Here is a 20,429-nt window from a genome sequence, read left to right as displayed (position 1 = left end):
CTTGAAATTCGCTTCCTGTTTCTTCTGAAATGTCGCAGATCTCCTCCACCTCCACTCTCGCTTCCTGTTGTCCCGTTCCAGTCGCTGCCGGATCCGCGTCAAGCTGCACTTCCTGGTTCATGGTGGGCGTGTGCAGTGTGGTGACAGGGGAAGAGCTGTGATTGGCCGTGCAGGGTGATGACGCAAGGGAGAGTGCGGGACTTGTAGGAGAAAGGGCGGGGCTTGCGGGCGAGAGGACGGTGCTTGCGGGCGTGAGGGCGGGGCTCGGGGGCGCAGATCCGGTCGAGGACAAACTGGACCGACTCAGTAAATCTCTGCTGTCGCTCATCAGGTCATATTTCTGCAAACGCAACTCGTCTTTGAGAACTAAAACCAGAAGAGAAAAAGTGTCAAGGACCAGGACTAACGAGGACTAACGAGGACTAAACCGGGTCTACACCGGGTCTAAACCAGGACTAAACCGGGACTAAACCGGGACTAAACCGGGTCTAAACCGGGTCTAAACCGGGTCTAAACCGGGACTAAACCGGGACTAAACCAGAACTAAACCAGGACTAAACCAGGTCTAAACCAGGTCTAAACCAGGACTAAACCAGGACTAAACCAGGTCTAAACCAGGTCTAAACCAGGACTAAACCAGGACTAAACCAGCTTCAAACCAGGACTAAACCAGGACTAAACCAGGTCTAAACCAGGTCTAAACCAGGTCCAAACCAGGGCTAAACCAGGACTAAACTAGGTCTAAACCAGGTCTAAACCAGGTCTAAACCAGGACTAAACCAGGTCTAAACCAGGTCTAAACCAGGTCTTACCTTTGGACACTTCTTTGTGGAGAATGTTGAGTAGAACGTCTTCGTAAATGTTCTCGATTTGGATGAAGTCACAGTGGTCGAGGAACACGTTATCTGCAGCATCTTGAAGCTGAAGCAGAACCACAGAGAACATTTACGCAGAAGCAAAATCATTTATTTGACAGTTTTAGTCCATTTTGAATCACTCGTCGATGGCGTCACATTCACTTTCCACCGTTTTCTTTCTTTCCGGACTTTTGTATTTGTCTTCAGCACATTTTCTTACCATTTGTCTCCTGCGTTTTGTTCCTGTTTGTCGTCTGGGTTTCTTTATTCTGTTTTTCAATCAGGTCAAATCACAAGAGCCACAGCTCAAATGCGACAGTGAAAACAGATTAAACAATGTCCCAGAGCGACCCCTGTCTTTAGCCCCTCCTTCTGCAGGACAAACTACAAAACCTCTTTTATGTAGGTTAAAAAAATGTCTTTTATTCTGTGTGTTGCTCCTGCAGCAAGTCAGTACCTGTGGCTCCTGCAGCTGATCAGTACCTGTGTCTGTGGCTCCTGCAGCTAATCAGTACCTGTGTCTGTGGCTCCTGCAGCTGCTCAGTACCTGTGTGTGTGGCTCCTGCAGCTTTTCAGTACCTGTGGGCGTGGCTCCTGCAGCTGCTCCTTGACAAAAGGCAGTGTGATCTGAACCAAAGCGTCTTCAAAGATCCTCTTCCTCGTCGAGCTGCTGTCGTAGTTGAATTGCTGAAAGAAAAAAAGGGAAATCTGTTTTTCCTGATTATTTCAACTAAAAGTTTATCAACAAAAACAGGTCCAACTCCTCCCCGTTTCTAAAGCGTCAGTGGAAAATAATGTGGCATAGAACCTGGATAAAGCTCTGACACATGTGAGCGTCCTCCAGGGGGCGCTGTGCTGTATGTGAGCGTCCTCCAGGGGGCGCTGTATGTGAGCGTCCTCCAGGGGGCGCTGTGCTGTATGTGAGCGTCCTCCAGGGGGCGCTGTGCTGTATGTGAGCGCCCTCCAGGGGGCGCTGTATGTGAGCGTTATCCAGGGGGCGTTGTGCTATATGTGAGCGTCCTCCAGGGGGCGCTGTGCTGTATGTGAGCGTCCTCCAGGGGGCGCTGTGCTGCATGTGAGCGTCCTCCAGGGGGCGCTGTGCTGTATGTGTGCGTCCTCCAGGGGGCGCTGTATGTGAGCGTCCTCCAGGGGGCGTTATGCTATATGTGAGCATCCTCCAGGGGGCACTGTGCTGTATGAGAGCGTCCTCCAGGGGGCGCTGTGCTGCATGTGAGCGTCCTCCAGGGGGTGCTGTATGTGAGTGTCCTTCAGGGGGCGCTGTGCTGTATGTGAGCGTCCTCCAGGGGGTGCTGTGCTTCATCTGAGCGTCCTCCAGGGGGCGCTGTGCTGTTCGCGTTTATGACAGTGTGTATATTATAGTGGACCAACACTTACAATAGTTGGTCCAAAGTTGCACATCTGTGTAACTAATAATAGACAATATAATACTTTTTCCATTTATCTACAGATATAGTATATAACACACGTTATAAAGTGGCTTTTAGGAGGATGGGAGGGCATCTGGCTCACCTTGAGCACTCTGAGTCGAGCTTTGTTGATGACGGCGTCGGCGATGGCAGCATTTTCTTGATGTTCCTCCAGAACTTTGTATAGAAGAGTCTCAAACGTGTGAGCGGCGTTTTCCATCAGCTGAAACAAGATCAGAAACCAGGTGTAAACCAGGTGTAAACCAGGTGCAAACCAGGTCTTTGTACCTGCTGCAGGTCGATCTGGGCGCTGTGGATGATTCCGCTCACGTTCGTAAACCCAAATCTGTCTCTGAACAGCTGCAGTTTGTTCTCGAGTGATGCAATCGAGGTGTAACAGTCCATGAGACGAGGACGAGACATGGAGAACAGCTCCTAGAACAAGAGGAACATCAGAAACACTTGACTAGGAGGACATGTGTGTGAGGACTTTACCTTTTTGAGCATCTCGTTGTCCGTTCCCTGGAGGATGTCCTGGCTGACCTTCTCCATCGAGGTCGCGCACAGATCTCGTCCCTGACTGAAGCCGTGGCTGATCGGATCCATGAGCTCCTCCAGAATCGAGCCCAGATATGGCTGGACCTTCTCTGAGACGACGAGCTCAGCGGAAGACAACACTGAGCCTGCAGACGAGACGAGAACATGAAGACGATGAGTCACTTGTTCAATCCAGGTCTAGTCTCAGTCCAGTCCTCACCTCTGACTCGCTCCTGCACCTGATCTCGGCTCCTCTGGATCTGGTCCATGTCTGAGTGGATCAGGACTTCCTTCTGCCTCAGACTCGTCCTGAGCTCGTCCTTCAGAGATGAAAGTCCCTCCAGAAGAACCTCCTGAACCAGGATATAGGCCGCCTCCACCATCTGTAAGAGAGAAGGATTTAGCACACAACCTCCTGAGAGAATGATCTAACCAACAACCTCCTGAGAGAAGGATCTAACCCACAACCTCCTGAGAGAGGGATCTAACCAACAACCTCCTGAGAGAGGGATCTAACCCACAACGTCCTGAGAGAGAAGGATCTAACCAACAACCTCCTGAGAGAGAAGGATCTAACTCACAACCTTCTGAGAGAGAAGGATCTAACCCACAACCTCCTGAGAGAAGGATCTAACACACAACCTCCTGGTGAAGACACTTACGGCGAACCAGACTCGTTTCTTCTCGCTCTTCTTGGCCTTCAGCTTCGGGAGCAGATCTTTCTCCAGCGTCGGCAGAAGACGCTCCATCACAAAGTTCGATAAAACCTGAAAAAACATAAATCATTATCTTTTTGTTCAAATGGTAAAATGTCCAGATCTGATTCTCTCAGATGTTCTTCATGACGTCACAACATCATGTTTGTTCCACTGCCCTGAGGGTCACCTCTGACAGCCCGGAATGTGTCCTCAAACAAGTCCTGGTTTAGTCCTGGTTTAGTCCTGGTTTAGTCCTGGTTTAGACCTGGTTTAGAACTGGTTTAGAACTGGTTTAGTCCTGGTTTAGTCCTGGTTTAGTCCTGGTTTAGACCTAGTTTTAGACCTAGTTTTAGACCTGGTTTACCGATAGTACTGATAGTTCTGATAGTTCTGATAGTACTGATAGTACTGATAGTACTGTTCATGTTTTTTACCCTGACGTCGCTCCCGATCATCATGTCCCACGTCTTGTATCGTCCTTGTGACTCTCGGTAAAACTGCACCGCTTTGAGGAAAGACTTCACCTCACACGAGTTCTTCTTCAGGAAGTCTGAAACACAAAAGCCCAGACAGACATTCAACAAATGTGTTAGCATGTATGCTAACTGTGGCGCTTATCATTAATGTTAACAATCTGCACTACTCATGCTAATATTTCCAACTCTGGTTTTCATAGTTTGTGATGTTTGGACCACAAACACCGCTAACACCACTATCACCGCCAACACCGCTAACACCGCCAACACCGCCAACACTGCTAACACCGGTAGCTCCGCTAACAGCGGTAATACCGCTAACACTGGTAACACCGCTAACAACGCTAACACCGGCAACACCGCTAACACCGCTAACACCGCTAACACCGCTAACACCGCTAACACTGCCATTTGCAGAAGTATTCGCAGTATTTATAGTCGTATTTGGAGTATCTGCAGTAGTATTCGCAGTATTTGCAGTAGTATTTGCAGTAGTATTTGCAGTAGTATTTGCAGTAGTATTCGCAGTATCTGCAGAAGTATTTGCAGTATTTGCAGTAGTATTTGCAGTAGTATTTGCAGTAGTATTTGCAGTATTTGCAGTAGTATTCGCAGTATCTGCAGTAGTATTCGCAGTATTTGCAGTAGTATTCGCAGTATCTGCAGTAGGATTCGCAGTATTTGCATTGTTACCTTGGTTCTGGTGGCGCACGCAGTCCCAGAGCGCTGAAAGAAAAGCTTCTTGTCTGAGCTGTTGTTTGAAGCAGAAGTACGAGTCTCGTCGATACGGCAACCGCAGATAAACAGGAAACTGTCCCGGCATCGAGGACAAAGGCGGCGCAAAGTCTTCTGTAACACCTGAGACACAACAGAGACGGAACAAAGTATTCTGTAACACCTGAGACACAGAGACAGAACAATGTCTTCTGTAACACCCGAGACACAGAGACAGAACAATGTCTTCTGTAACACCCGAGACACACAGACAGAACAATGTCTTCTGTCACACCCGAGACACAGAGACAGAACAATGTCTTCTGTAACACCCGAGACACAGAGACAGAACAATGTCTTCTGTAACACCCAAGACACAGAGACAGAACAATGTCTTCTGTCACACCCGAGACACAGAGACAGAACAATGTCTTCTGTAACACCCGAGAGACAGAACAATGTCTTGTGTCACACCCGAGACACACAGACAGAACAATGTCTTCTGTAACACCTGAGACACAGAGACAGAGCAATGTCTTCTGTGACACCCGAGACACAGAGACAGAACAATGTCTTCTGTAACACCCGAGACACAGAGACAGAACAATGTCTTCTGTAACACCTGAGACAAAGAGACAGAACAATGTCTTCTGTAACACATGAAGACACAGAGACAGAACAATGTCTTCTGTAACACCCGAGACACAGAGACAGAACAATGTCTTCTGTAACACCCAAGACACAGAGACAGAACAATGTCTTCTGTCACACCCGAGACACAGAGACAGAACAATGTCTTCTGTAACACCCGAGAGACAGAACAATGTCTTGTGTCACACCCGAGACACACAGACAGAACAATGTCTTCTGTAACACCTGAGACACAGAGACAGAGCAATGTCTTCTGTGACACCCGAGACACAGAGACAGAACAATGTCTTCTGTAACACCCGAGACACAGAGACAGAACAATGTCTTCTGTAACACCTGAGACAAAGAGACAGAACAATGTCTTCTGAAACACATGAAGACACAGAGACATATAAATAAGTAACTGACTGGAGTCGTCGGGGAAGCATCGGTCGACCAGCTGCATGTATCGCTCCTCTGTGGTCAGCACAGCGCCCCCTGTGGGCAGCAGCCTGTGGTGCGGCGGAGCGCCCTTCAGAAAGCTCTGGAAAACACCACAGAAAAACTATGTAAAAACAGAAAAACTATGTAAAAACAGAAAAACTATGTAAAAACAGAAAAACAACAGAACACGTGCGGGTGTTTCAGGAAGAGCAAGCGAAGGAAAGGAATGAAAAAGGTTATTATATGATAACCTGGTTCTGACCTCAGCGTTTGACGCCATCGACCACAACATTCTACTGCAGAGGTTAGAATGTGATGAAGGTATCAGAGGCCCCGCCCTCAGCTGCTTTACATCCTAGTTATCTGAGAGGTACCAGTTTGTTAATGTAAACCAGAGCTCCCCCTTGCTCTAAAGTAACTTACGGTGTGCCTCAGGGGTCAGTACTGGGTCCAGTTCTGTTTCCTCTTTATATGCTGCCGTAAGGTCACATGATCAGGTCACATGGCATTAACTTCCACTGCTCTGCAGACGACCCTCAGCTGTATTTATCAATGAAACAGATCAGAGCGATCAAGTAGACAGACTTAGTGCTTGTGTGAAGGAGATAAAAACCTGGATGACACTTAATGATCTGCTTCTTAACCCTGAACAAACCGAGGTCATTGTGCTGGTCCTAAACATGTACGAGACGCTTTCTCTGAGCAGATAGTCGGACTGGACAATGTCAGTGTAGCCTCCAGTTCTACTGTAAGAAACCTCAGTCTTATTTGACCAGGAGCTCTCATTAAAAGCTCATATAAATCAAGCCTGTAAAACAGCCTATTTCCATCTGCGTAAAATAAATAAAATCAGAAGAATCCGGCCTAAAAGCGATGCTGAAAAAGTCTCCATGCATTTGTATAGTCTAGATTAGACGACTGTAACTCCTGCTCACAGCGTGTCCTAAAAGCTCTATACAAATCTTTCAACTGGTTCAAAATGCAGCAGTAAGATTACTAACAGGAACTAAAAGAGGAGAGTGTATTACGCCGGTGCTGAAGTCTCTTCACTGGCTCCTGTCCAGTTTAGAATCACATTTAAACTCCTCCTCCTGACTTACAAAGCCATAAATGACACGGCCCCATCCTACCTCAAAGATGCTATAGAACCATTTCATCCAAACAGAGCTCTTCGCTCTCAAAATGCTGGCCTTCTGGTGGTCCCAAGAGTCTCTAAAAGCACAGTAGGAGGTAGAGCCTTCTGGTGGTCCCAAGAGTCTCTAAAAGCACAGTAGGAGGTAGAGCCTTCTGGTGGTTCCAATAGTCTCTAAAACACAGTAGGAGGTAGAGCCTACTGGTGGTCCCAAGAGTATCTAAAAGTACAGTTGGAGGTAGAGCCTTCTGGTGGTCCCAAGAGTCTCTAAAAGCACAGTAGGAGGTAGAGCCTTCTGGTGGTACCAAGAATCTCTAAAAGCACAGTAGGAGGTAGAGCCTTCTGGTGGTCCCAAGAGTCTCTAAAAGCACAGTAGGAGGTAGAGCCTTCTGGTCCCAAGAGTCTCTAAAAGCACAGTAGGAGGTAGAGCCTTTTGGTGGTCCCAAGAGTCTCTAAAAGCACAGTAGGAGGTAGAGCCTTCTGGTGGTCCCAAGAGTCTCTAAAAGCACAGTAGGAGGTAGAGCCTGCTGGTGGTCCCAAGAGTCTCTAAAAGCACAGTAGGAGGTAGAGCGTTTAGCTCCCAAGCTCCTGTGTTGTGGAATCAGCTCCTGTCCATGTTAAAGAGGCCGACACAGTCTCTTCATTTAAGACCAGGCTTAAAACGTTCCTCTTTAAATGGCTTATGGTCAGGCCAGTTAGGAACAGAAATATAAAGCTACAGTTTCAGCTACACTGCCCTAGAAGCAACTCTGGGGGAAGTATGGCAGCTTGAGCTCTATCCTCTGATAAACACTACTTATTCCATCAAACAATATTTAATATTTAATTTCACTTGTGTCTGTTCATTGTCTTTTATCCTTCTCTCACTTCCTGTTGGGAGTGGAACAGACACATCGATGACCTGTGGATCCAGATGATCCTCTCCTGGAGAAACGCTCTCTACTACTGAAGAACTGGTTCTCCTCCTGAAAAACCCTATAACTATATATATATATATATATATATATATATATATATATATATATTTATAGTTATAGTTATAGTTATCTTTTATAGTTATCTTTTATAGTTTAATTATACAAAAAGAGCTGTATTTATGATTCATTTGACAGACATGTTCGGGGCCCGGCCGGGCACAGCCCGAAAGAGCGACGTGGGGCCGCCCTCCCGTGGGCCCACCACCCGCAGGAGGATCCATAAGGGGCCGGTGCAGAGCGATCTGGGCGGCAGTCGACGGCAGGGGCCTCGGCGACCAGATATCCAGACACAGAGACTAACTCTGGGGACATGGAATGTCACCTCGCTGGGGGGGAAAGAGCCTGAGCTGGTGCGGGAGGTTGAGCGATACCGACTAGATATAGTCGGCCTCACCTCCACGCACAGTTTGGGCTCTGGAACCCATCTCCTCGAGAGGGGCTGGACGCTCCACTTCTCTGGTGTTGCCCGCGGGGAGAGGCGGCGGGCTGGTGTGGGCTTGCTTATAGCCCCTCAGCTCAGCAGCCACGTGTTGGAGTTTACCCCAGTGAACGAGAGGGTCGCGTCCCTCCGCCTTCGGGTGGGGGACAGGTCTCTCATTGTTGTGGCGGCCTACGGGCCGAACAGCAGGTACCCGGCCTTCTTGGAGTCCTCGGGAAGAGTACTGGACAGTGCACCGACCGGGGACTCCGTTGTTCTACTGGGGGACTTCAACGCCCACGTGGGCAATGACAGTGACACCTGGGGAGGGGTGATCGGGAAGAACGGCTTCCCTGATCTGAACCCGAGCGGTGTTCAGTTATTGGACTTCTGTGCTAGCCATGGATTGTCCATAACGAACACCATGTTCAAGCACAAGGGTGTCCATCAGTGCACATGGCACCAGGACACCCTAGGCCGTAGGTCAATGATCGACTTTGTTGTTGTGTCATCTGACCTCCGACCACGTGTCTTGGACACTCGGGTGAAGAGAGGGGCAGAGTTGTCAACCGATCACCACCTGGTGGTGAGTTGGATCCGCTGGTGGAGGAGGAAGCCGGACAGACTTGGCAGACCCAAGCGCATTGTGAGGGTCTGTTGGGAACGTCTTGTGGAGCCCTCTGTCAGTAGGGTATTCAACTCGCACCTCCGGGAGAGCTTCTCCCATGTCCCGGGGGAGGTTGGGGACATTGAGTCCGAGTGGACCATGTTCTCCGCCTCCATTGTTGATGCGGCTGCTCGGAGCTGTGGTCGCAAGGTCTCCGGTGCCTGTCGTGGCGGCAACCCCCGAACCCGGTGGTGGACACCGGAAGTAAGGGATGCCGTCAGACTGAAGAAGGAGGCCTATCAGGCCACTCTGGCTTGTGGGTCTCCGGAGGTCATCGACAGGTATCGGCAGGCCAAGCGAGCCGAGGCTCGTGCTGTCGCAGAGGCAAAAACCCGGGCCTGGGAGGAGTTCGGCGAGGCCATGGAGGAGGACTATCGGTCGGCACCAAAGAAATTCTGGCAAACCGTCCGGCGCCTCAGGAGGGGGAAGCAGTGCCTCACCAACACTGTTTACGGTGCGGGTGGAGGCCTGCTGACCTCGACTGGGGATATCGTCGGACGGTGGAAGGAATACTTTGAGGATCTCCTTAATCCCTCAGTCACGTCTTCTAAAGAGGAAGTAGAGACCGGGGACTCGGAGGCTGGCTCATCCATCACCCAAGCGGAAGTCACTGAGGTTGTTCGCAAACTCCTCGGTGGCAGGGCTCCGGGGGTGGATGAGATCCGCCCTGAGTACCTAAAGTATCTGGATGTTGTAGGACTGTCTTGGTTGACACGTCTCTGCAACATCGTGTGGCGGTCGGGGACCGTGCCTCTGGACTGGCAGACCGGGGTGGTGGTCCCTCTGTTCAAGAAGGGGGACCGGAGGGTGTGTTCCAACAACAGAGGGATCACACTCCTCAGCCTCCCCGGTAAGGTCTATTCCAAGGTACAGGAGAGGAGAATCTGACCGATAACCGAACCTCGGATTCAGGAGGAGCAGAGTGGTTTTCGTTCCGGTCGTGGAACACCGGACCAGCTCTATTCCCTCCATCGGGTGCTCGAGGGTTCATGGGAGTTTGCCTAACCAGTCCACATGTGCTTTGTGGATCTGGAGAAGGCTTTCGACCGTGTCCCTTGGGGTGTCCTTTGGGGGGTGCTCCGGGAGTACGGGGTCCGGGCCCTTTGCTCAGGGCTGTCCGGTCCCTGTATGAGCGGAGCAGGAGCTGTGTTTGCATTGTCGGCAGTAAGTCAGACCTGTTCCCAGTGCATGTTGGATTCCGCCAGGGCTGCCCTTTGTCACCGGTTCTGTTCATAATTTTTATGGACAGAATTTCTAGGCGCAGTCAGGGGTTGGAGGGTGTCCGGTTTTGGGATCACAGGATTCCATCTCTGCTGTTGGCAGACGATGTTGTCCTGATGGCTCCATCAAACCCGGACCTGCAACATGCACTGGGACGGTTTGCAGCCGAGTGTGAAGCGGCTGGGATGAGAATCAGCACCTCCAAATCCGAGGCCATGGTTCTCGACCGGAAAAAGGTGGCTTGGCCTCTTCAGGTGGGTGGGGAGTCCTTGCCCCAAGTGGAGGAGTTCAAGTATCTCGGGGTCTTGTTCACGAGTGAGGGAAGGATGGAGCGTGAGATCGACAGGCGGATCGGTGCTAAAAGATGGGTTTTAAATTATTGTGCTGGTGTGGGCTGACGAATCACTGTGGTGAGCCCGGTTAGAGCTCAAATGAAGAGTCGCTCTTTACTTGAGGGTGGTTTATTGATATCTTCAATTATTCTTTACAGTTTGATTGCACAGGTGGTATGTGTGTGGTCCTAAACAAACAGACCAATGAAATATTAATATATATAATATATAAAGTCACAAACACTGCTATTACTACTATAAACTGACAGGATTACGCTGTAACAGTAGCACATTTACACATATAAACAGTGCACCAACATTAGCGTCACTTTAAGATGTACATGTGATGGAGGCATGCATCAATTAAGCAGCAAACAACTCTAACACTAAACTTAATACACACATGCATTGCCAACTTTACTTACTTCTGTCACGCACACAATACTGAACTTGGGATGCAAACAAACTACTACATTCAACTATAAACTCTGATAAACCGCGATGGCAAACTCCGTCTCCAAACTCTTTTCCTCTCTCTCTCTCTCTCCTCACGCAGCTTGCTCCTTTCGGTTTCGGTGGTCTAGGCTCCGCCCCTTAAAGGGCCAGCATGACAGTCTCTTTCAATAGGGCCTTTTTAACAGGTGCAGTGGCTGCAGTGATGCAGTCGCTGCATCGGACTGTTGTGGTAAAGAGGGAGCTGAGCCGAAAGGCAAAGCTCTCTATTTACCGGTCGGTCTACGTTCCTACCCTCACCTATGGTCATGACCTTTGGGTAGTGACCGAAAGAACAAGATCGCGGGTATACAAGCGGTCGAAATGAGTTTCCTCCGCGCGGGGGGAGCTCAGAGTAGAGCCGTTGCTCCTCCACGTCGAGAGGAGCCAGTTGAGGTGGCTCGGGCATCTGTTTCGGATGCCTCCTGGGCGCCTCCCTCGGGAGGTGTTTCAGGCATGTCCCACCGGGAAGAGGCCCCGGGGAAGACCCAGGACACGCTGGAGAGACTATGTCTCTCGGCTGGCCTGGGAACGCCTCGGGCTCCCCCCGGAGGAGTTGAAGGAAGTGTCTGGGGAGAAGGAAGTCTGGGAGTCCCTGCTCAGACTGCTGCCCCCGCGACCCAGCCCCGGACAAAGCGACAGAAGATGGATGGATGGATAGTTGAATTATACAAAAAGAGCCGAATTTATGATTCATTTGACATACATGTGGTTTTAACACATAATATTGTCTGAATATCGCTATCGACATAAATATCGACAGTGTAAAAAACAACATAAAAACCCCCTCCTCCCCTCCATGCATGGCCTCTCCCCTTCATGCATGGCCCCTCCCCTCTCACCTCCAGACTATCGTGGACCCTCCCCTCTCACCTCCAGACTCTCGTGGCCCCTCCCCTCTCACCTCCAGACTCTCGTGGCTCTTCCCCTCTGAGCGTGGCCCCTCCCCTCTCCCCTCCAGACTCTCGTGGCCCCTCCCCTCTCCCCTCCAGACTCTCGTGGACCCTCCCCTCTCACCTCCAGACTCTCGTGGCCCCTCCCCTCTCACCTCCAGACTCTTGTGGCTCTCCCCCTCTGCCCGTGGCCCCTCCCCTCTCACCTCCAGACTCTCGTGGCCCCTCCCCTCTCCCCTCCAGACTCTCGTGGACCCTCCCCTCTCACCTCCAGACTCTCGTGGCCCCTCCCCTCTCACCTCCAGACTCTCGTGGCTCTCCCCCTCTGCCCGTGGCCCCTCCCCTCTCACCTCCAGACTCTCGTGGCCCCTCCCCTCTCACCTCCAGACTCTCGTGACACTCCAGGCTGTAGTTTGCTCTCACGACGATGTATCGCTCTCTCCACTTCCTGCTCTCGTCAAAATAAAGCACAGCGTCCTCGTACAGCACCTCTCCACCTGCAGGGGGCGCCTGAGAACACAGCAGTCACAGCATTATTATAAGAAGAAGCAGGTCATGTGAAAAAGGGGGGAAAGTCAGCAAAACTCAGAGAAAAAAATATTTCTGTGATAAATAGTGCTCAAATCCATCACATACATTATTCATTATTCACGAGGTGGGCGGGGGAGGTATTACTCTTTGTGAGGGTGGCGGGCGGGGTCCAAGATATGGGTGACATTTTATAACTGATTAAAATGTTACGGGTGTTGCCCTTTGGGTGCACACAGTCTTACCCTCTGTCTGAGCAGCTGCGTGGTCTGCTCCTGCTGCTGTTCCATGTCGTTCTGGGCCTGACAGAACCGAGACACACAGAACTGTTTCCTGTAGAACGGAGAGAAGCGCTGCAGCTCCGCCTCCGCCTCACCTGCACAGACCAATGAACAGGTGAATACAGCCATTTAACATGTGTGCTGAGGGGGAGGGGCCTGCAGAATACAGGCTCCGCCCCCGCCTCACCCGCACAAACAGCCCAAAGCGTCTGGCTCTTGGGCTCCAAGAGGACTTGAGCTCAGGGGGAGGAGCTCCACAGCACAGCCAGATGATTGGACGAGAGATAACAAAGGACTCCAAAACAAGAGGCAAAAAGCAGAGAAACACAAAAGAATAATTTGTCTCTGACTTGATCTCGTGCTAAAGCGACACAAAGCTAGCAAAGCACGTTAGCAACACAAAGCTAGCAAAGCGCGTTAGCAACACAAAGCTAGCAAAGCGCGTTAGTAACACAAAGCTAGCGTAGCACGTTAGCAACAGCTGTTTCCACTGATGCAAAGAAGTCAAACAAATGAGCCAAAAGCTGTTCCTCAGACGCTGCCTGGAAACAACTCACCTGAGACACACACACCCACACACACAGATAAACGTGTGTGTGTGTGTGTGTGTGTGCGAGTGCGAGTGCGAGTGCGTGTGTGTCTGTGTGTGGGTGTGTACAGGGTAAACACAGGCTCAGGTTACACTTTTGTCTCTCTCTCCTTCACTGTGGAACTTCTCCAGGATTAGACTTTTTCCCAACGAGGTTTTGTGTTTTTTCTGCAGAAGGAGGAGCTAAGGACAGAGGACTTTGGGTGTCTAAGGACACGGGACGCTAGGACATGTATCTAAACCAGGTCATGGAGGCCAGTCTGAGTCTCATTCAAATCCTGCGTCAGGTTTATGCAAACGTCTCTCGACTCATTTTGCAGCAACAGAGAAAGAAAACCTAAAAAAAATCTAATCTTCAGGGCGGGTTCAGGGCGGGTTCAGAGCGGGAACATCCACATCTTCAGCATTCATCTAGCAGAGGGATTCTGGATTTTAGCCATCAACAATAGAACATCTGGAGTGAGAGGTAAAGTGTTGTTATGGCTAAAACGCTATAATCAGAGCGCACCGTTTGGACAGGGGGAGCGCCGACGCACTGACTTCCTGATGGAGGCAGTGCGTGCGGCTGGGGAAGAATGTCTCAGACACTGGGACTAACAGCACAGGAGCTCCACAGGGCTGTGTACTTTCTCCCCTGCTCTTCCCCCATTGACAAACTGCTGCACCTCCAGCCACGAGACGGGATGAGAGGCCACTCCCCTCAGGCAGGAGGCCCTCCCCTCAGGCCGTTGGACTCATGAACACTTCGTAAACACTGTCACTTTCTGCTCTTCATATGTAACTCAACTCTACATGTTGTACATATTAAGCCTATTTTTTAGGCCCGAGCGCCACAAGCTGGCGAGAGGCCTATTAATCTCGTAAGGCCATGCGAAGCACGGCTGCGAAAGTGCGCACGTAGTGCGCACGAAATCGAGCGCGACATTATTACTGTATAGAGGGCCAAAAACACAAAGTGGGCGGAGCCCACTCAAAATTAACGAAAGTACCCGTCAGTGACCAGGGACCCACACCATGAGGTAGGAAAGCGCGAGCGCTTTCCGAAAATGTATAGTTTATGATATTTGAAAAATGGGAAACATTGTTTTCGCATCGGAATATTATTAGGCCCGAGCCCCAGCAGGGCGGAGGGCCTATTGCTCCCGCAACGCTGCCGAAGGCGCATGTTTGGTCAGAGAGTTGCAACTGTCTGTTTGGTTCCCCTGGTGCCCCTGGCAAGTACAGTGAACTAGCCCATGCCGAAGGCATGGATCATGCATACTTACTCCTGCTATGACAGAAATAGTCAATAATGAGTGAATTCAGCGCTTTGAGCTCTAATTTGACCCCCTGAACATGCTCAAAAACTCACCAAACTTTGCCCAAAATTCAGAATCGGCGAAAATTTTTATTTTTTCTGGGCCATTTTTTTTTTCGTTAAAAAATGGCGAGACAGTGCCACCGACAAAAGTCAAAATACATTGCGCCTATGGGAGACGCCCCAAGGTCAACTTTGTCGTAGAGCTATGAAATTCGAAACACGCATTCCAAAAAAAAATATTATTGTGGCCACACCCCCAGACTTACCCTATGCCCGCCACCTTCCTTTGAAAATGAAAACACGCTGAGTTAGCCATTTTGTTCACGTCAAACTATGACGAACTCCTCCTAGGGCGTTTTGCCCACCGACTTCAAAATTGGTGTACGTCCTCTGGACAAGTGGGGCATCTAAAGTTATCCAAATTTTTGGGATACCTTTTACGGTCTGTGTGCGGCGCAGCCGCAAAGTTGGACAACTTATTTTGAGATATTGCAATTCTAAAAATTGCTCCCATTTGATCAAAACGAGTCCGATTAGGACCAAATTTGAATCAGTTGTTAAACTTTCAAGTTTGGACCAGTTTAGGATGACAAAATTGAAATGGGCGCGATAGCGCCCCCTACAGAGTTGCCTTTGAGTGAACATTGATGGACAAAAACTGGTTTTACACAAATGTTCTAAACTTTGCCCCAAATTCTATTTTGGGGTCCCGAGCAAAAGGCCAATCAAACTTATGCCTTAATTTTTACGGCGTAGCCGTAGCCATGACGGAAACCTCCCATGTTATCCCTATGGGAAAGTTGCTAAATCTCTCGAATATCAACATTTTTCTGTTTCACACTTTAACGAACTCCTCCTAGGGCGTTTTGCCCACCAACCTCAAAATCGGTGTATGTCCCCTAGACAAGTGGGGCATCTAAAGTTATCCAAATTTTAAGGATAACTTTTACGGTCTCTGTGCAACGGAGCCGCAAATTTTTCCCTGAATTCTGACTATTTGGCCTTCGGAGTGGCCTATAAACAACAGAGTTTTTCCAAATGACATGATATTTTGCACAAAATTCTAATTTGCCATCCTGATCATAAAAGTATGAGAGCCAAAGTCATATTTTGTACGGCGTAACCGTAGCGATGACAGAAACATCCCATGATATCCTTATGGGAAAATCGCGAAATTGCTCAAATCACCACATTTTTACGCTTCACACTTTAACAAACTCCTCCTAGGGCGATTGTCCGATCAAGTTCATATTTGGGGAAAATCATCTACACAAACGGGGCATCAAAAGTTATCCCTATTTTTATTCCAAGTGTCACGGTCTCTGTGCGCTTGAGCTGCACATTTGACCGACATTTGTGTTCATTTGCACTGGTTAAGCACAGCATTGTACATGTCCAATGTGTCACTGTCTTAGTTCTTAGACAATGAGGGCGCGTTAGCGCCATCTCTGTAAAATGCAGAGAGCAGAGTCGGAAGGCCGGCGGCCCGCGAGGGCCGTTGGATGCCGCTTGCGGCTTTAATTAGGCCCGAGCCCCAGCAGGGCGGAGGGCCTATTGCTCCCGCAACGCTGCCGAAGGCAGCGTTGCCGGAGCAATAGGACCCGTCGGTTTCAGACAGTGCCCCGTCCACGGTGCCCCGTCGCCCCTGGCAAGTACAGTGAACTAGCCTATGCCGAAGGCATGGATCATGCATACTTACTCCTGCTATGACAGAAATAGTCAACAATTTGACTAATTGTTGACAACAGCAGCGCGAAGCGCTGCATTCCTCCAAAAACCCTCCTGGCATCGTCCCGTACGAGAGAATCCATGCCGCAGGCATGGGCCACGCTTGTATCTGCTCAAATCAATGGAAGTCTATGGGGAGTGGGCGGGGCACCCCGACGGAATAGGGAGTGACGAGCGCGTAAGCGCTCGTAATGATGATTCCACCCCATGGCGGCATCGGGAAGGCTTAGAGCTTTCAAACGATGTATAATTTGTTGTTATAGTGGAAACGGCTATATTGTTTTTGCTAAAAATATTATTATTAGGCCCGAGCGCCACAAGCTGGCGAGAGGCCTATTAATCTCGTAAGGCCGTGCGAAGCACGGCTGCGAAAGTGCGCACGTAGTGCGCACGAAATCGAGCGTGAAGCGCTCGCCCACTTCCAAACACTCACTCATGCACGCCCCGTGCATACTAATTAGTAGTAGGAAAATGGAACATTTACGTTGTAAACGGGCGAAGCCCGTGCAAAAGTGCGCACTAAACGAGCACTTTACATTGAGATGACGACCGCGAAGCGGTCGTCATCCCCATATAAAGCACTCATTTGCGCTAAGTACCTCACGAATACGTTCCCCATCTCTTGCATGTTCCGTGCATATAAGCATGTAATGCAAAAATTTTACATTATTACTGTATAGAGGGCCAAAAACACAAAGTGGGCGGAGCCCACTCAAAATTAACGAAAGTACCCGTCAGTGACCAGGGACCCACACCATGAGGTAGGAAAGCGCGAGCTGTATAGTTTATGATATTTGAAAAATGGGAAACATTGTTTTCGCATCGGAATATTATTCTTTCTTCTTCTTCTTTCTTCTCGGGACCAACCCCCCTATTTTTCACCCAGTGAACATTGACGAAAAGTCACAAAAATTTGCACACCTCTAAAAATTGTGCCTCTCTACATTCTGGCTATTTCCTTTTTCTAAAATTAAAAAAAAGTGGCGCGTCAGCGCCCCCAAATGTACCAAAAATGCATTGAGAGATGGGAAATGACCCAAAAAAAATCTGATCGTAGAATCATGAAATTTGGCGCAGAGGTAGATGGTGACAAGAGAAGTAAAAAATATTATTACGGCAACACCGTCCGCCCAACCAAATGTCGGCCATATTGCTTCAAAAATGGCTAAACATGACTTTGGAGTTTTTCCAAACTTTTACAAAGTCCTCCCAGGGCGTTGGCCCTAAAAAGCTGAAATTTGGTGAAAATTTTACTGAGGAGTGGGACATCAAAAGTTATCCAAATTACATTGATACCTGTCACGGTCACGGCCGCAAACTGTAGCAAGAATTTCAGAAATCTCCCAAATTTTACATTTCTGCCGTTTGCGCAGATAAAGTCCGAATTGCGTCAAATTAGAATCAGTTGTTAAACTCTTTGCCCTAAACCTACTTAAAGTGAAATAAATTAATTTGGAGCCACAGCGCCCCCTACAGATTTTATATGGAGGTTAAATTTTTAGTTTTGCGAAATTATATGAAATTTGACACACAACTCAATTTTAGAATCCCCATCAAAAAAGTCAATGAGACCCATGTCATAATTGTTATGGCGTTGCCGTAACGATGACCGAAACCTTCCATGTTATTCCAATGGGGAAATCGCCAGAACATGTTTACACTTTAGACTTTCACAAACTCCTCTTAGGGCGTCAGCCCTATTAACCTGAAATTTGGTGAGACTCATCTTCAGGGGTGGACCATCAAAAGTTATCCACATTTTTATTCAAAGAGTCACGGTGTCTGTGCGGCAAAGCCGCACATTTTGCCAAGAATTCAAAATAAAATTGCTTTTTGATGGTAAAACAAAGGGGAGAAGATGTGACAGCGTCACAGATTCAGCAGTAGGCGTAATAAAAGGACAATTGGGGCGCGTTAGCGCCCCCTCCTCTTGCGGCGTGGCGGCGGCGTAGCGAGGGCCGATCATTGCCGCTTGCGGCTATATTTTTTAAAAATTATCTTATAGCAGATTTCAATTGTTTTTCTTTTTGACCTATACATGTTGTTTATCATTGTTCATTGTTTTACGTTGCACCAAGACAAGTTCCTCTTGTGAATTCTGTTCATTGACAATGGAAATAAACCTTTTCTGATTCTTCCTCTCAGAGCTTCTGTTTCAGACTCTGATGATGATGACCTGGACCTCCTCTTCCTGAAGGAACAGCTCCCCCTCGTCCTGGAGGAACGGCTCCTCCTCTTCCTGGAGGAACACTCTCTCCTCTAGATGAAGGTGATTCTGTGATTTTGAGCGTGTCATGTGTCGTTGTATGAAGCTGACTCAGTGACTCGTAAAAGTGGAATCTGAAGCATGTTCAGAAACAGACGCCAAACCTGTTCTGCCATGAGACAGGTGTGTCCATGTACAGGCTCCGCCTCCTCACCCAGGACACACCTGACATGAGACAGGTATGTCCATGTATAGGCTCCGCCCCTCACCCAGGACACAACTGACATGAGACAGGTTGGACAGGTGAAGACACACCTCAGACAGAAGAATGGACCTGGAGACACAGAACGCCTCTCTCAGTCCTTGATCGTTGGTGATGTTTGTGTCCATTTGCCTGATGTCTGTCACTCTCTCAGTCCTTGATCGTTGGTGATGTTTTCTGATTATCAGGAGGCTCCAGCGGTGGCACCTGAAGCCTGGACCACGGCGAGTCCTCCAAACATCTGCAAGTTCACTGTGACCTACATGACTGAGTCATGTGACACACACCCCCACCCCCCCACCCCCACATCCACACACACACACACAACACACACCACACACCACACACCACACACACAGGACTTTCAGACGGACTCAGGATAAATCCACCTTCAGCACAAAAGTGTTTACAGCACACATTTAAGACTTAAGATCCCACAAATTGTCCTTAGACACATGTCCCAGCGTCCCGTGTCCTTAAACACATGTCCTAGCGTTCTGTGTCCTTAGACACATCATGTTACTGCAGTACAATACTCACTAAAATGCTGTTACTGCAGTACAATACTCACTATAATACTGTTCAGACCCTGTTTAGACCTGGTTTAAACCAAGGATGGGACTGTTGTCATGGTAACACAAGCCTGTCACAATAAAAGCCCAGTTTTTTTTCAGCTGAAACAAACAACACACTTAAAAAAACAGAGCGGGTCTGGACCACCACCTGATGACATCACCAGGTGGGGCCAAGTGTTCTAAGGGCCAAATGACCCAAAGAAGAAGAAGACTAAAACAGGACTAAATCAGAACAAACAAAACCAGACAGTCCTGTTTCACATGGGTCAGATTTCACCCTCTCCTTAACCAGGACTAAACCAGGTCTAAGCCAGGACTAAAGGAGGTCTAAACCAGCTCTAGTCCGGGTCTAGTCCGTGTTTACCTCGGATGAAGGAGGACTTGTTCTCGTCCAGGAGCGAGGACCCGGAGATGCCCATGATAGTCCCGCTGTGGTCCGGTTCAGATCCAGGTGAGACTCAGGCGAGACACGGGTCTTGTTCTGGGACTCCCGGTAAAGCCACGCCCCCTCTCTCTCCCTCCCTCCCTCTCTCTCTCTCTCTCTCTCTCTCTCTCTCTCTCTCTCTCTCTCTCGCTCTCTTCCTTAGACTAATCCTTTAGTCTATGTAACGGTAATGTAACACTTGGATACCAACCGCCATACTTCATTCATACATATTTCTTTGTAAGAAAGTAATGATAAAGTAATAATGATGTCATAACATTATGATTTAATTATTACATTACTGCATTATTCTCATTGTTAAGTACAGTTTTATTACATTATTGTAGTATTGCATGGTTATTGCACCACATCTTTATTACATTATTATAACATTTTCAGGTCGCACGGTGGCAGAGCAGTTAGAGCTCGAGCCGGCCAATAAGGAGCTCTTGGGTTCGAATTCCGGGCCAGACCAACATCACATGACCCCGACCCTCTCTCCGGGTTCCTCAATATTGCTTTATTACATTGTTATCGCATTATTACATTATCGCATTATTACCTCGTTATCGCATTACTACATTGTTATCGCATTAATACATTGTTATCGCATTACTACAT

The 20,429-nt window shown here is 48.8% G+C and overlaps 1 protein-coding gene across 1 annotated transcript in view; it reads right to left on the bottom strand.

Annotated features, from left to right (window-relative positions):
- The window catches only part of LOC140348347 (protein Niban 1-like), a gene marked incomplete at its 3' end in the record, with an annotated part of 20,098 nt that extends 209 nt beyond the window's left edge, over positions 1–19,889 (bottom strand). The window contains exons 1-14 of the mRNA XM_072434340.1: positions 19,749–19,889; positions 12,689–12,819; positions 12,297–12,425; positions 5,769–5,883; positions 4,689–4,853; positions 3,954–4,069; positions 3,484–3,588; positions 3,042–3,204; positions 2,780–2,967; positions 2,573–2,719; positions 2,388–2,507; positions 1,437–1,544; positions 813–921; positions 1–366 (exon numbers count right to left, since the gene is read on the bottom strand). The exon at positions 1–366 is cut by the window's left edge and continues 209 nt beyond it. Coding sequence (XP_072290441.1) covers positions 1–366; positions 813–921; positions 1,437–1,544; positions 2,388–2,507; positions 2,573–2,719; positions 2,780–2,967; positions 3,042–3,204; positions 3,484–3,588; positions 3,954–4,069; positions 4,689–4,853; positions 5,769–5,883; positions 12,297–12,425; positions 12,689–12,819; positions 19,749–19,803 — 2,017 coding nt within the window. The remainder of the gene's footprint in view (positions 367–812; positions 922–1,436; positions 1,545–2,387; positions 2,508–2,572; positions 2,720–2,779; positions 2,968–3,041; positions 3,205–3,483; positions 3,589–3,953; positions 4,070–4,688; positions 4,854–5,768; positions 5,884–12,296; positions 12,426–12,688; positions 12,820–19,748) is intronic.
- Positions 19,890–20,429: the final 540 nt, after the last annotated feature.

Source organism: Eucyclogobius newberryi, unplaced genomic scaffold (assembly GCF_026437365.1).
Source record: "Eucyclogobius newberryi isolate DKJ021-1_F unplaced genomic scaffold, fEucNew1.0.hap1 SCAF_68, whole genome shotgun sequence".
NCBI lineage: Eukaryota > Metazoa > Chordata > Actinopteri > Gobiiformes > Gobiidae > Eucyclogobius > Eucyclogobius newberryi.
Note: the sequence above shows the minus strand (reverse complement) of the source record. Positions and strands in the feature narration are given on the sequence as shown.